The sequence below is a fragment of the Simochromis diagramma genome, unplaced genomic scaffold, assembly GCF_900408965.1.
Source record: "Simochromis diagramma unplaced genomic scaffold, fSimDia1.1 OVJJ01000805.1, whole genome shotgun sequence".
Taxonomy (NCBI): domain Eukaryota; kingdom Metazoa; phylum Chordata; class Actinopteri; order Cichliformes; family Cichlidae; genus Simochromis; species Simochromis diagramma.
The window spans coordinates 3,371-17,252 of record NW_024387337.1 but is presented as its reverse complement, the minus strand read 5'-3'; the positions used below and the strand labels follow the sequence as shown (position 1 = coordinate 17,252).

General features: G+C 43.0%; 1 protein-coding gene and 2 long non-coding RNA genes across 4 annotated transcripts; all 3 read left to right on the top strand.

The window, feature by feature from the left end:
- The first annotated feature begins 523 nt into the window (after positions 1–523).
- On the top strand, positions 524–6,531 carry LOC120718204. 2 transcript variants are annotated; one of them, XR_005692412.1, is made up of 2 exons: positions 524–6,252; positions 6,409–6,531. XR_005692412.1 is itself a non-coding variant. In XM_040006630.1 (2 exons), exon 2 carries the CDS (start codon positions 1,302–1,304, stop codon positions 5,817–5,819), a length of 4,518 nt encoding a protein of 1,505 aa, XP_039862564.1. In that variant the 5' UTR covers positions 524–923; positions 1,080–1,301; the 3' UTR covers positions 5,820–6,529. The 2 variants fall into 2 exon arrangements, 1 of the variants encoding a protein (XP_039862564.1); XM_040006630.1 differs by having other exon boundaries at positions 524–923; positions 1,080–6,529.
- Positions 6,532–6,567: 36 nt separating this feature from the next.
- LOC120718203 lies at positions 6,568–7,276 on the top strand. The gene is made up of 2 exons (XR_005692411.1): positions 6,568–6,619; positions 7,163–7,276. It is a non-coding gene; the product is annotated as an uncharacterized LOC120718203 (long non-coding RNA).
- Positions 7,277–9,624: 2,348 nt separating this feature from the next.
- Positions 9,625–13,114, top strand: LOC120718202. Its single transcript, XR_005692410.1, has 6 exons — positions 9,625–10,549; positions 10,656–10,875; positions 10,990–11,080; positions 11,335–11,807; positions 11,926–12,016; positions 12,380–13,114. It is a non-coding gene; the product is annotated as an uncharacterized LOC120718202 (long non-coding RNA).
- The last annotated feature ends 768 nt before the right edge of the window (positions 13,115–13,882 follow it).

Sequence of the window (13,882 nt, the reverse complement as noted above, 5' to 3'; positions counted from 1 at the left end):
TACACAATCACATGTGTCCATGTGATGCAGTTTGAAGAGCAATAACATGTCTCTGTATGAGGAGGCGGGGTCACAGGAGGTTCACAGAAACTCTGCAGCAGCATCATCAGCTCACATGGAAACTTTGATGATTCACTTCTGTGGTGTTTTTACAGAAACACGTCACAAAATTAGCTCCACCTGTTTTGTGTCTGAGCTTTGAGTTTCTTGTCTTCATTCTGGATTCTTGTGTTGGTGTTTTTACACACAGCAGATATTTCCTGGTTGGTTCCTTGATGACCACATGAAGCTTTCTGAAGCTTGGATTGAAAACGCTTCATTACTCAAAGCTTTCGAACACAGGCCTCTGTGCTTCCATCTGGTGGACAAACATATGAAGTACAGCGTGAAGCTACAAATTAAACTGCTTCAGCTACGTTTATATATGGTAAATGGTAAATGGCCTGTATTTATATAGCGCTTTACTAGTCCCTAAGGACCCCAAAGCGCTTTACATATCCAGTCATCCACCCATTCACGCACACATTCACACACATATAACATACTATAACCTATATAACTATATGTATAGTGTTATGCCTTTTGGTCAAAGGTCAGTAGTTGGTGCGTGGTCTGATTGGGTTGCATGGGCGGAGTGATGAATGGGTTCAAGGTTGAGAAATATTGTGGGTGATTCATGCTGGAAACAGTTGGAATGTATGGGTTTGTAGTTTGCTCAGAGTGAGACATCGTTATCACAAGCGATCTTTGTATTGTATGTGCGGAAATGGGAGCGAGGGAGCGCTCTGATCATTAACCTATCTTTGACGTATTTTCTCTGTTAATGCCGTGAAAAGTGCTTCGGCAGTATTAAAAGAGTGAACGAGTTCATGTACACGCTAAGAGTGCCCTACACGCTTGTACCTTGGGAAACGTTCGTCTTTGTGAGTATTAATATGTTCAGAGATAACTTTTATATGTGTTTACATGGAGTGAACTGTGATGCTAATGTAACGCACGTGTTAAGCTAGGCTAATCAGTAAGTTGTCATTAAGATGTGTATTAGCTAGCAATTTATTTTCATTTTCTGTATGTTTCAGTTACAAATAAGAAATAGCAAGGAGAAGCCTTGAGAGAGATAAGGCTTTAAAGGATCTTCATTAAAAGCAAGAAAAGCAAGCCTTGTGTGGAAGATCTCCTCTATTTTGTTCGCTAGCTGTCTAGCTTCACATGGTCACGTGTCGTGAGGGCAGCATAGTAAAAAGACGAACAAAAAGACGCCTACTCAGCGGGTTCAAGCATACAGAGCTACTTTAAGCAACATGAGTCTACGCTCAGGAAGAAATTACCTAAAAGACTACGCTGCTGAAGAGCAAGACGAAGCAGCCGGTGGTGAACAGCAAGCAGATGTCGCCACTCAACCAGCTACAATGCAGCAACGGTCTCAGCCATTCGACACCAAGTCGCAGCAATCCAGAACATCGACAAGGCGTTCTCAACGGACATCCTCATCAACAGCTTCTGCAGCTGCAAGGGCCTACGCCAAAGCTCAAGCAGCACGAGCTCAACTGGCCTTCACTGAAAAGGAAGCTAATGCAATGAAACAGAGAGCTGAACTGGATGCTCATCTCGCTGAAAAGGAAGCTAATGCAATGAAACAGAGAGCTGAACTGGATGCTCATCTACATGTCCTCCAGTGCCAAAAAGCAATAGCCGCAGCTGAAGCAGAGGTCTCAGCCTATGAAGAAGCAGAGATTCAGAGTGGGGAGCTCTACGGAGAACTTTGTGAGGAAGCTGAGCCCATCAGTATAGTGCACCGCACTAACGAATATGTTCAACAACAATGTGAGTTACTCTACCCAGACACTCAGCACGACCCAGCACAGCCTCCTAAAGGAAATTGCAATGAAGTAGATGTACAAGACAATACACAAATAACTAATCCTTTTATAACCAACACTCAGACGAAAACACCACCTGTAAATAGAGAAAGGAAACAGGAGCAAACAGTGAACACATGTGTAGTCGACACGTACTGGTCCAACTCCACAAAGCATACCCCCAACCTTAACAACTGCGTACCTGAATCAAGTGAAATGCAACAGTTTGCAAAATACCTAATTCGCAAAGAACTAGTCAGCACAGGTCTTTTGCAATTTGATGACAAACCTGAAAACTATTGGGCATGGAAAACCTCATTCATCAGCGCAACCAAAGACCTAAATTTGTCTCCAAGAGAGGAATTAGACTTGCTAACAAAATGGTTGGGTCCAACATCATCCGAACAGGCTAAGCGCATTCGCGCTGTACACACCCTCAATCCGGCTGCAGGTGCAAAGATGGTCTGGCAACGCCTTGAAGAGTGCTACGGCTCACCTGAGGCTATTGAGGACGCACTCTTAAAAAAAGTAGAGGACTTTCCCAAACTCACAAACAAAGACAATGTTAAGCTGCAGGAACTTAGTGACATCTTATTGGAGCTACAGTGTGCTAAACAAGATGGTGCACTCCCAGGACTTGCTTACCTGGACACAGCTAGAGGAGTCAGGCAAATAGTGGAAAAACTTCCCTTCAACCTACAGGAAAAGTGGACAACTGTAGGAACACAGTACAAGGAGACTCATAGTGTGTCATTTCCTCCTTTCTCAGTTTTCACACAATTTGTCCAGCGGCAAGCGAAAATGAGGAATGACCCAAGCTTTGCTATGTCCAAGGCCAACACCCATGTCCCTTCTCCCACAGAAAAACTGAGATCATATAGTCGCAAACCTACTGTGTCAGCACACAAAATGGACATTACGGCAGAGCCAGACCAGAATAATCTCAGTCCAAAGAAAATGGAGGAACCGGATCGCCAGTGCCCAATCCACAAAAAACCACATCCACTCAAAAAGTGTAAGCTCTTTAGAGACAAAACTATTGAAGAAAGACAAGCCTATCTCAAAGAGCACCACATATGCTACAGATGCTGTGGGTCTGTCCAACACATTGCAAAAAACTGTAAAGCAGTGGTTAAGTGTATTGAGTGTGACAGCCTTAAACACTTATCTGCAATGCATCCTGGTCCTACTCCTGCCCCTAAGAGTACTACACCAGGAAACAACGACAATGAAGAGCAAATTGAGAGTTCACCTTCAGTCGAGTCGAAGTGCACAGAGGTATGTGGCCAAGGTGACAGCCCACGTTCATGTTCTAAGATCAGTTTGGTCAAAGTGTATCCCGCAGGCCAAAAAGAGAGAGCTATAAAAATGTATGCAGTAATAGATGACCAGTCCAACAGGTCACTGGTTAAGTCAGAGTTTTTCAGCCTTTTCAAAATCAATGCCAAACCCACTCCATACACCTTAAAGACTTGCTCTGGCAGAGAACAAACCTCAGGTAGGAGAGCTGTAAACTTCTTCCTCGAGTCTTTGGATGGAGAAGTCAACATCCAGCTACCCCCTTTAATTGAATGTGACTCTGTTCCAGACAATAGATCTGAAATACCCTCTCCAGAGATTGCCCAGCATCACCCACATCTCCTTCCAGTGACAGATAACATCCCACCTGTCGACCACCACGCCCCAATCCTTTTACTCCTTGGACGGGACGTCATCAGGGTCCATAAGGTACGTGAGCAAATCAACGGACCCAATGATGCACCATACGCCCAAAGGCTAGACCTGGGTTGGGTTATTGTGGGGGAGGTGTGTCTAGGAAAAGCGCACAGTCAGTCAGAGGTCAATGTCTATAAAACACACACCTTAGATAATGGACGTGCATCCTATTTTGAGCCTTGCCCAAACACAATTCACGTTAAAGAGAATTATGGGGTCACTATGAAGGCAACCTGCGTCACAGACGATTTGGGCCACTCTGTGTTTGTTAGATCTGAGGGTGATAACAAACAAGCCATGTCTATCGACGACAAAGCATTCCTGACAATAATGGACAATGAAGTTTATCAAAACCAAGAGAACCGTTGGGTTGCACCTTTACCCTTTCGCTCACAGAGAAGGAGGCTCCCTGACAACAGAGAACAAGCCCTAAAACGCCTCTGCTCTCTTCGAAAGACTTTGGAAAAGAGACCAGAAATGAATGATCACTACATCCAATCCATGCAGAAAACGTTGGATAACAATCATGCTGACCAAGCCACTTGGTTCATTCCAGCAGCAGACCTGCAGAACAGTACCTGGTTCTCAGGTCCACCCTTTCTGTACTCTGACCCGCACACAGAACCACACACTGGTCCTTTCACGCTCATCGAACCTGAAAAAGACAGAGAGATACGTCCGGAAATAAAAGTAATGAAAACTACTGTAGCAGAGCCACAGTTGGGTTCTGACCGTTTCAAAAAGTACTCAAACTGGATCACTCTTTGCAGAGTCGTAGCCAGACTCATTCATGTAGTTACATCCTTTGCACAAAAGACAAGTGGACAAAGGGGATGGAAAGGTTTCGGTGAGACACCGAGCGTCCAAGAACTCACCCGAGCCCAAGTAGTCATCATTCGAGCTGTCCAACAAGAAGCTTACAAAGGGACACTTGAAAACATTAAAGAAAGAAGGAAGGTCAGTGGCATATTTGATGCACTCAAAAAGCTCAATCCTGTGGTGGACAAAGACAGTCTCTTACGAGTCGGAGGACGTCTTTCCGCCGCCGATCTCACAGAAAATGAAAAGCACCCTCTGATTATCCCATCTACCAGCCACATCGCCATGCTAATTGTAACTCACTATCATGAACAAGTGGCTCATCAAGGAAGACACATAACTGAAGGAGCTATCCGTGGTGCTGGGTACTGGATAATTGGAGGGAAGCGGCTTGTGTCATCTGTCATTCATCGGTGTGTCGCATGTCGCAAGTTGCGAGGCAAAATGCAGATCCAGAAAATGGCAGACTTGCCCGCAGACCGAGTCACCCCTGAACCACCCTTTACCACTGTAGGCCTAGATGTATTTGGGCCATGGACTGTTGTGACGCGTCGTACAAGAGGTGGTTGTTCCCAGAACAAACGTTGGGCTGTGTTATTCACATGCATGTCAACTAGGGCTGTGCATATCGAACTGATAGAGACTATGTCTGCTGATAGTTTTATCAATGCATTAAGAAGGCTCTTCTCTATTCGGGGCCCAGCCAAGTTTCTGCGCTCAGACAGAGGCACGAATTTTGTGGGCGCTTGTAAGGAATTAGACCTAAACTCAGTAAACAAAGCTGTAGGAAAGTACCTGCAAGAGAGAGGGTGTGTTTGGACTTTCAATCCCCCTCATGCGTCTCACATGGGAGGCTCATGGGAGCGCCTTATAGGCGTTGCCAGGCGCATTCTGGATGCAATGTTGTTACGAACTGAACAAACACGTCTTACTCATGAAGTGTTGTGCACCTTCATGGCCGAGGTGATGGCAATTATTAATGCAAGGCCTCTTGTCCCCATATCCACTGACCCTGACAGTCCTGCAGTACTCACTCCAGCAGTGCTACTAACGCAGAAGATGAGTGCTGTGTCTGCTCCACTTGGGAACTTTTCATCAGGGCAGTTGTTTGGGAAACAATGGAAACATGTTCAACACCTTGCTGATACCTTTTGGAAAAGGTGGAAAGGAGTATATTTGTCCACCTTACAAAGTCGTGCAAAATGGACAGAGACTAGACCTAATGTCAAACAAGGAGATGTGGTCCTGCTAAAGGACTCCCAAGCCAGCAGGAACGAATGGCCCATGGGACTAATAGTAAAAACATTCCCCAGCAGCGACAAGAAGGTCCGGAAAGTGGAAGTGCGGACTGTAAAAGATGGGACTGTTAAAATGTTTCTCGGACCAGTTTCAGAGATTGTTATTTTGCTTGCAGAGACTGAATGAATATTCTTCAATGCTAAATGATGTTTGAATATGTTGTATTGATGTTTATTGTGATATAATGTGTGTATATCAAGCGGGGAGTGTTATGCCTTTTGGTCAAAAGTCAGTAGTTAGTGCATAGTCTGATTGGGTTGCATGGGCGGAGTGATGAATGGGTTCAAGGTTGAGAAATATTGTGGGTGATTCATGCTGGAAACAGTTGGAATGTATGGGTTTGTAGTTTGCTCAGAGTGAGACATCGTTATCACAAGCGATCTTTGTATTGTATGTGCGGAAATGGGAGCGAGGGAGCGCTCTGATCATTAACCTATCTTTGACGTATTTTCTCCGTTAATGCCGTGAAAAGTGTTTCGGCAGTATTAAAAGAGTGAACGAGTTCATGTACACGCTAAGAGTGCCCTACACGCTTGTACCTTGGGAAACGTTCGTCTTTGTGAGTATTAATATGTTCAGAGATAACTTTTATATGTGTTTACATGGAGTGAACTGTGATGCTAATGTAACGCACGTGTTAAGCTAGGCTAATCAGTAAGTTGTCATTAAGATGTGTATTAGCTAGCAATTTATTTTCATTTTCTGTATGTTTCAGTTACAAATAAGAAATAGCAAGGAGAAGCCTTGAGAGAGATAAGGCTTTAAAGGATCTTCATTAAAAGCAAGAAAAGCAAGCCTTGTGTGGAAGATCTCCTCTATTTTCTTCGCTAGCTGTCTAGCTTCACATGGTCACATGTCGTGAGGGCAGCATATATAGTGTATTATGTAGGTTTTAGAGCTGGGGTAGAATTGCTGATGGCCTGGTTGTTATTTATTTCCCCCATGGTTCACCAGCTCTCACACAACATCAGCACCAATGATCCACGTCCTTATAAACCTCTGAATTGGGTCCCGAAGCAGTGACGTCCTGAGTGAAGACCTCACTGATCACATGACTCTGGTCACCTGACTCAGTGTTTCTGAAGCAGTGTGCTGGGTTTTTAAAAATACGTGGCTGCTGCCTGATGTTGGGCCCACAGAGGAAGACGACTCACTCGCTCTTCTTCACTTCCTCCTTAAACATGTGGAAGGAGAGCAAAGTGCTGCCAGACTCTTATTTCTGACAGGAACAGAAGAAACCACAGCAAACTGTTCCAGTTCTTCAGAGAGATGCTCCATGAGTCCCAGTACAGACTACAAACATGGTGGAAACTTAGCTCTGATATCCACACACTCTGCACGTCTGTGAGTAACTGTGATGAAGATGTGCAGAGATCTGTGTACAAACAGGAGAAAGACTATAAAGACTCTGTGCTTCTAACAGCCTCTGTTAACATATGTGAGGCTGTTTTGTTGTTGTTGCCATGGAGCTTTTCACTGTTTGGGTCAGCAGGTCATGTGATCAGGTTTGTTCTGTGAAAGCTCGGCGATGGTTCAGTGTCAGGTTTGTTTGCATTCATCAATAAATATCTAAATAAATCAAAGACTCCATGTTTTTTCTTTCATCATGTGACCTCTGCTCATCCATCTCTGTGTGTATCAGGATACATTTAGTTCATAATACACAGAAAAATCAGAGTTATTACCTGTAATAAATGTGAAAGTAAAGATTCCTGCAGTGATAACCAGGCAGGACTGAAACACATCTAAGCTGTCACCAGGGTAACAGCACCGTCCATCCACAGGTGAGGGGAGGAGCAAAAAGAGGGACTTTCACCATTTTATACTAAAAACATTCAACTAATGTTTCTAATATGAAACAAATAAGCCCACATTAATGTGAGCATTTATTAAATAATAATAACAATGATTTCCTCCTGATCTCATTTCCATAGCAGAGAAAACTGTGGTGTATATTGAGGTGGAGGGTGTGGTCTATGGCTCAGGTGTAGAGTGAGGGTGGGGTCCTGTGTGCACCACAGCAGCATGCTGGGACTGCTGAGGGCGGAGGAGGGAGTGATGATGACATCAGAGCTGCAGCAAAGCAGTCAGCAGCACAGAGACCAGTGGATACACAGTCTGTTCATCTTTGCATAGATACAATATACAGCACAATATTGAATGACAGACACGCTGTGGGAGCTTCCACAGATACACTGACGTCAGCATCCAGAGTCCTCCTGCTGCTCCCCCCTCAGAGCCCCGTGATCAGCACTAACACATTCAGTTCGATGACAGAGTCCAGCTGCAGCTAGAATCAGCTCCCCTCTGTGAACAACAGCACAGCGTCAGTGTTTCACACTCAGTGAAAGGAGAAAACAGCAGAAGAACACCATGTGTGCTACGTTTCCCAGGACAGACTACAAACTGCACAAATACAGAGCAGCACGTGGAAGGACCTGGAGCTGCATTTACAGAGAAAAAACAGCGTGATGTCCTGTATGGACAGGTGGAAGGAACCAAGTCCTCAGCTGGAACACTCGTGTTTGTCCACAGACAGGAAACACAGCAGGAAACTTCCTCACAGAAGTGCAGCTCATGGATAACACACTTCCTGTCAGTCAGAATGAGGCTGGAGCCAAACACAGAAAGATGTTTTTGTCCAGATGAGCCCAGAGAAGAAACACGAGTGTTCACAGACATCAGAAGCTCAGAGAGGTGAAACATGAGGTTGGAGTCCTCGTCAGCATCCAGAAGAGCTGCTGTGAAACCCTGAGTACTCATGACAGCATGCTGTGACAGGGAGACACTCTCAGACACCATGGTCAGTACTGCTGACTGCATTTACTGGCACTGCAGCTTTTAACATATCTGGGGAAACACTGCACTCTCTGCTAAAGCTGCCAAGATCTTTAAAACCGCCTTATCAGGGACTGGGGAATGCACTGGATGAAGTGAGAGCTTCACTTTCAAATGCAGAGATTCTGATCATTGATGAAATATCTATGGTTTCTAAAGACCTTTTTGCCTACATCCACTGGAGACTTCAGCAGATCAAAGGAAACAAGAAACCTTTTGGTGGGATGTCTATCCTTGCAGTAGAAGACTTTTACCAGCTGCCACCCCTTGGAAAAGCCAAACCACTCTGTGTGTACGAGGACAATGTCCTTGATCTCTGGAAAGACTATTTCCACATGGTCAACCTGACAGAAATCATGCGACAGAAAGATGATCATTCTTTTGCTGAAGTTCTGAACAGGATAAGAGTGAAGCAAAAAACAGACTCTCTTGAAGCCGATGACAAAGCCTTGCTCACACAGGCTATCCATGACATAAAAGACTGTCCATCTAATGTATTACACATTTATGCTACAAACAAAGAGGTCGACAAACACAATTCAGCAACTGTAACTGCTCTTCATTCTGATATCATAAATATTCAGGCAGAAGACTACAGAAAAGACCCACGAACGGGTGAGATGGTCCTCCTGGCAGAAATGATGAAAGGCAACAAAGGAGATTTACCTGATAACATACAAGCTGCACCTGGAGTGCGTGTTATGATTATCAGAAATTTGGATGTTGAAGATGGGCTTGTTAATGGGATATTTGGAACAATCACGAACATTGTGACAGCCACACAGGATGGACCAAAAACTGTGAATCTCATTGGACTCACGCTGGACAATGAAAATTCTGGGCAAAAATTTCGCAGAAAAATACAAGGATCCTCAGACAATCTTGTGTATATTGAGAAATGTGAAGAATGCACAAGTAAAAAAGGAGTGGTTCGCAGGCAATTTCCAATGAAGTTGGCCTTTGCATGTACAGCTCACAAAGTACAAGGCATGACAATGGAATCAGCAGTAGTATGCTTGAAGCGTGTTTTTGAACCTGGAATGGCCTATGTTGCACTCAGCCGCACAACCTCACTTAAAGGACAGTACATCACAGACTTTGATGAAAAGAAAATCTATGCTGATCCTGCCATCACAGATGCACTCAAAAATATGAGACATGCATCATTTGAGAATGCAAGACCACTGTTGCAATTCTTAAAATCAGTAGTTCCCACAGTCCCCACGTTGACAATTATCCATCATAATGCACAAGGTCTCCCAACTCACATGGAGGACATGAGATGCCACCATGAACTCAGCCTTGCTGATGTTTTATGTATAACAGAAACACACTTGTCTGGATCATCGGTTTCTCCCCACTTCCAGCTGGAACAATACAACATGGCCACACGCAACAGACACGTCTCTTACACAAATCATACAGACATGGCAAAGGTAAATGGCGGTGGAGTTGCAATTTACTACAACACAATTCTTACAGCAGAGTCCCGAAAATACCTGCAAAATGTGACTGACCTTGAATTTGTTGTTGTCAAGGTTGAATCGCCAGTCACAGCTTTGATAGCAACTGTATACAGGCCACCAAATTACAGCCATGTGAGGTTTTTACCACAAATGCAATGTCTTTTGGACTCGTTGGAAATGATGAATCACCAACCAATTATTGTTTGTGGAGACTTCAATGAGGACCTTATGAGCAGAGGAAAAAAACCCATCCAAGAACTGTTGCAGTCAAGAGGATATGCACAACTGATTACTGCTGCAACTACCGAAAAACACACATTGATTGATCACATTTACATATCACAGCCATACGCCTGCCTCCAATCAGGTGTTCTGAATACATATCACAGTTATCATAACCCCATTTATTGTGTTATTCACTAACACAAAATGACTGCAAGGGTATGAGGGATATGGACTTGCCAAGTGTCACTCCCTATTGGCCTACTCTCGCCTAAAAGTCATACAGATGGACCTAAATATGGATATCAGCATCTACAACAAGAAGTACAGGTGAGTCCTCTTGTAACATTCTTTAATGTACTACTATTTTATTAATTCCTATACACTCTGAACCGAATTTGTTGAAAAATAGTCAATCATGTTCTCTTATACGCAGACACAACAGAACACCAGCCTCTACGTGGTGCGAAGCCTACTGCAACAAAAACGTGATCTTCATGTCTTTGCGACTGAGCACACTCTACCAGCAACACTGACAGCTCACCAGTGGGAGCTCATAGATAAGACTCCTGGTGTGCTGTCATCCATTGAAGAGCTGACCAGAAACGTGAACAGAAAAACTGCAACTGCACCTGATGGGATCCCTGCCATAACAGGTAATTGTATTTTTGTTTCTTTCTTTATATTGTAACATTTCATATTGATATTGTTTGAAACAAACTATAATCTCATTCATCCATTAAGTCATCCATTCATTGATAACTCCTCAGATGTGTTCTGTCCAGTGAAGGCAGTGGAGAAGCCCTACACTGATGTTGAAACTGTGCCACTCTTCTAGAAACCAGCTACAAGGATGGGCAGGTATAGTGAAATTAAAATGCACCTTTTGTTCAACAGGTTTATATACAGTCAAGTGATCAAAAGACACCAGTATTAAACCAATTTGTTTTTTTACTTTTTAATTTAGTTTTGGGTAATTTAGTTCTAAAGTTACATTTGTTTTTGCAATTATTTATTAGAACTTCATGACTTGCCAGTTCACTAACTGAAGACCTGCGCTTTGTGATGTCTCGTTTTATTGTTTTAAATTGTGTTTTGCTTTTATCCGTTTCTAGCTGTTTTCGCAAAGTCAGCCAACCTCTTGCTTCCAAATGACCCTTATCCAGAAGTATCCGTGAATGCCTCATCAGCAGAAACTAAAGTGGAGACCTACCTCTCAGAGAAAAACGCACACATAAGAAAAGCGACCCACTTCAGTACTGGAAAGAACATCCTAATCTGTCTCCCTCTATGGCTGCTGTTGCGATCCCAGTGTGCCCCCTGTAGCTCTGTGGACAGTTTTTGATTTGTTTACATCTCACCCCAACCGGTCGCGGCAGATGGCTGCCCCTCCCTGAGCCTGGTTCTGCCGGAAGTTTCTTCATGTCAAAAGGGAGTTTTTCTGAGCACACTCTACCAGCAACACTGACAGCTCACCAGTGGGAGCTCATAGATAAGACTGCTGGTGTGCTGTCATCCATTGAAGAGCTGACCAGAAACGTGAACAGAAAGACTGCAACTGCACCTGATGGGATCCCTGCCATAACAGGTCATTTGTATTTTTTTTGTTTCTTACTTTATATTGTAACATTTGATATTGATAGTGTTTGAAACAAACTATAATCTCATCCATTCATTAAGTCATCCATTCATTCATAACTCCTCAGATGTGTTCTGTCCAGTGAAGGCAGTGGAGAAGCCCTACACTGATGTTGAAACTGTGCCACTCTTCTAGAAACCAGCTACAAGGATGGGCAGGTATAGTGAAATTAAAATGCACCTTTTGTTCAACAGGTTTATATACAGTCAAGTGATCAAAAGACACCAGTATTAAACCCATTTAAGCCAACTATACGCTTTGATTGGAACTATATACAGGCCACCAAATTACAGCCACGTGTGGTTTTACCTCACATGGCAACTTACTTAATCAAAAGACACCAGTATTAAACCAATTTCTTTTTTTACTTCCTTTTTAATTTAGTTTTGGGTAATTTAGTTCTAAAGTTACATTTGTTTTTGCAATTATTCATGACTTGCCAGTTCGCTAACTGAAGACCTGCGCTTTGTGATGTCTCTTGTTTTGTTTTAAATTGTGTTTTGCTTTTATCTGTTTTCTAGCTGTTTTTGCAAAGTCAGCCAACCTCTTGCTTCCAAATGACCCTTATCCAGAAGTATCCGTGAATGCCTCATGAGAAGAAACTAAAGTGGAGACCTACCTCTCAGAGAAAAACGCACACATAAGAAAAGCGACCCACTTCAGTACTGGAAAGAACATCCTAATCTGTCTCCCTCTATGGCTGCTGTTGCGATCCCAGTGTGCCCCCTGTAGCTCTGTGGACAGTTTTTGATTTGATTACATCTCACCCCAACCGGTCGCGGCAGATGGCTGCCCCTCCCTGAGCCTGGTTCTGCCGGAGGTTTCTTCCTGTGAAAAGGGAGTTTTTCCTTCCCACTGTCGCCAAAGTGCTTGCTCATAGGGGGTCATATGATTGTTGGGTTTATCTATATATATTAATGCTTGTATGCTTTTCATTTATACTTTTGCCTTACTCTTCGGTTCATAATATAAAGTTACTTGAATGGTTTCCTTTTTCCTTATTTTATATTGCTTTTGTGTTTACCACAATCTAAATATCATGTTTAAATGGAATACATTATTGTAAATGGTATTTGTACAAAATATAGTTTGAATACGATAAGACACCTTTATTAGTCCCACAAGGGGAAATTTCATAATTTGCATAATTTTCCCTTTTCACATTAAAATACCTTTGAAATACAAATTGAATACCACTTAATGGACTTTTTTTTCTACCAAGAAAACTTACTTTGGTTTACAATCTGTTAAACTGTTCACTTTAAACGACTCAAAACTGTAAAATCTAAATTGTAACTTCTCTTGAACACCTCAGACTTAAACATAATTTCTTTTATAGCTATTAACTTTTGTAATGGTGTAACTGGAGCATCTTTCTCTCATCTCTGTATGCTGCACTGCATATAGCAGAGATCACAATACAGCTTACTTTTCTTTAACTTGAAAATCAGCTGTATTCAATTTCCCTCCCTTTTGTTGTTTGCTTCTGCTTTTGCTCAGTTAGAAACCCTGCAGCAACCCCACCCAAAACTGTGTCTTCTTGTTGGCCTCAACGTTGAAGTGTCAAACGTCCAACATCTGGAAAGGAAACCACGCCAGTGTACTGTGATGTTTCACCAACATGTGGCAGACGCTGGTCCGGCCTTTCATGCTGACATCAGCAGAGAGCCCCGCCTACCTCAAAGCCTCCCCTGTCATGTATTGATCAGGATGATTATGAAGATGAGCGAGTGCAAATAAGACTGTAAAAGTCCACGAGCAGAATGTTTGGATGCTTTCTAATGATTCATGAATATCATGAGAGTGTTTGTGTGTTTTGTCTTTTCTTTGCTGACGTTTGTTACTAACAAAGACAATTTACGCTCTGTGTGTGTTTTCATCCTTACCAGCCGCACTCTAACTGCAATGAAGGAAACAAACTGTAGAAATGGTCGACTCAGTGACTTCATAAAATATTGAAGTGGTTCAGGTAGAGCCAGTTTTTAAATGACCATGAACACTGAGCGTATTGTATCTGTACAGCA

Excerpts from the sequence above, each read along its gene's own strand:
- LOC120718204 (XM_040006630.1), top strand. The coding sequence starts at position 1,302 with ATGAGTCTACGCTCAGGAAGAAATTACCTAAAAGACTACGCTGCTGAA.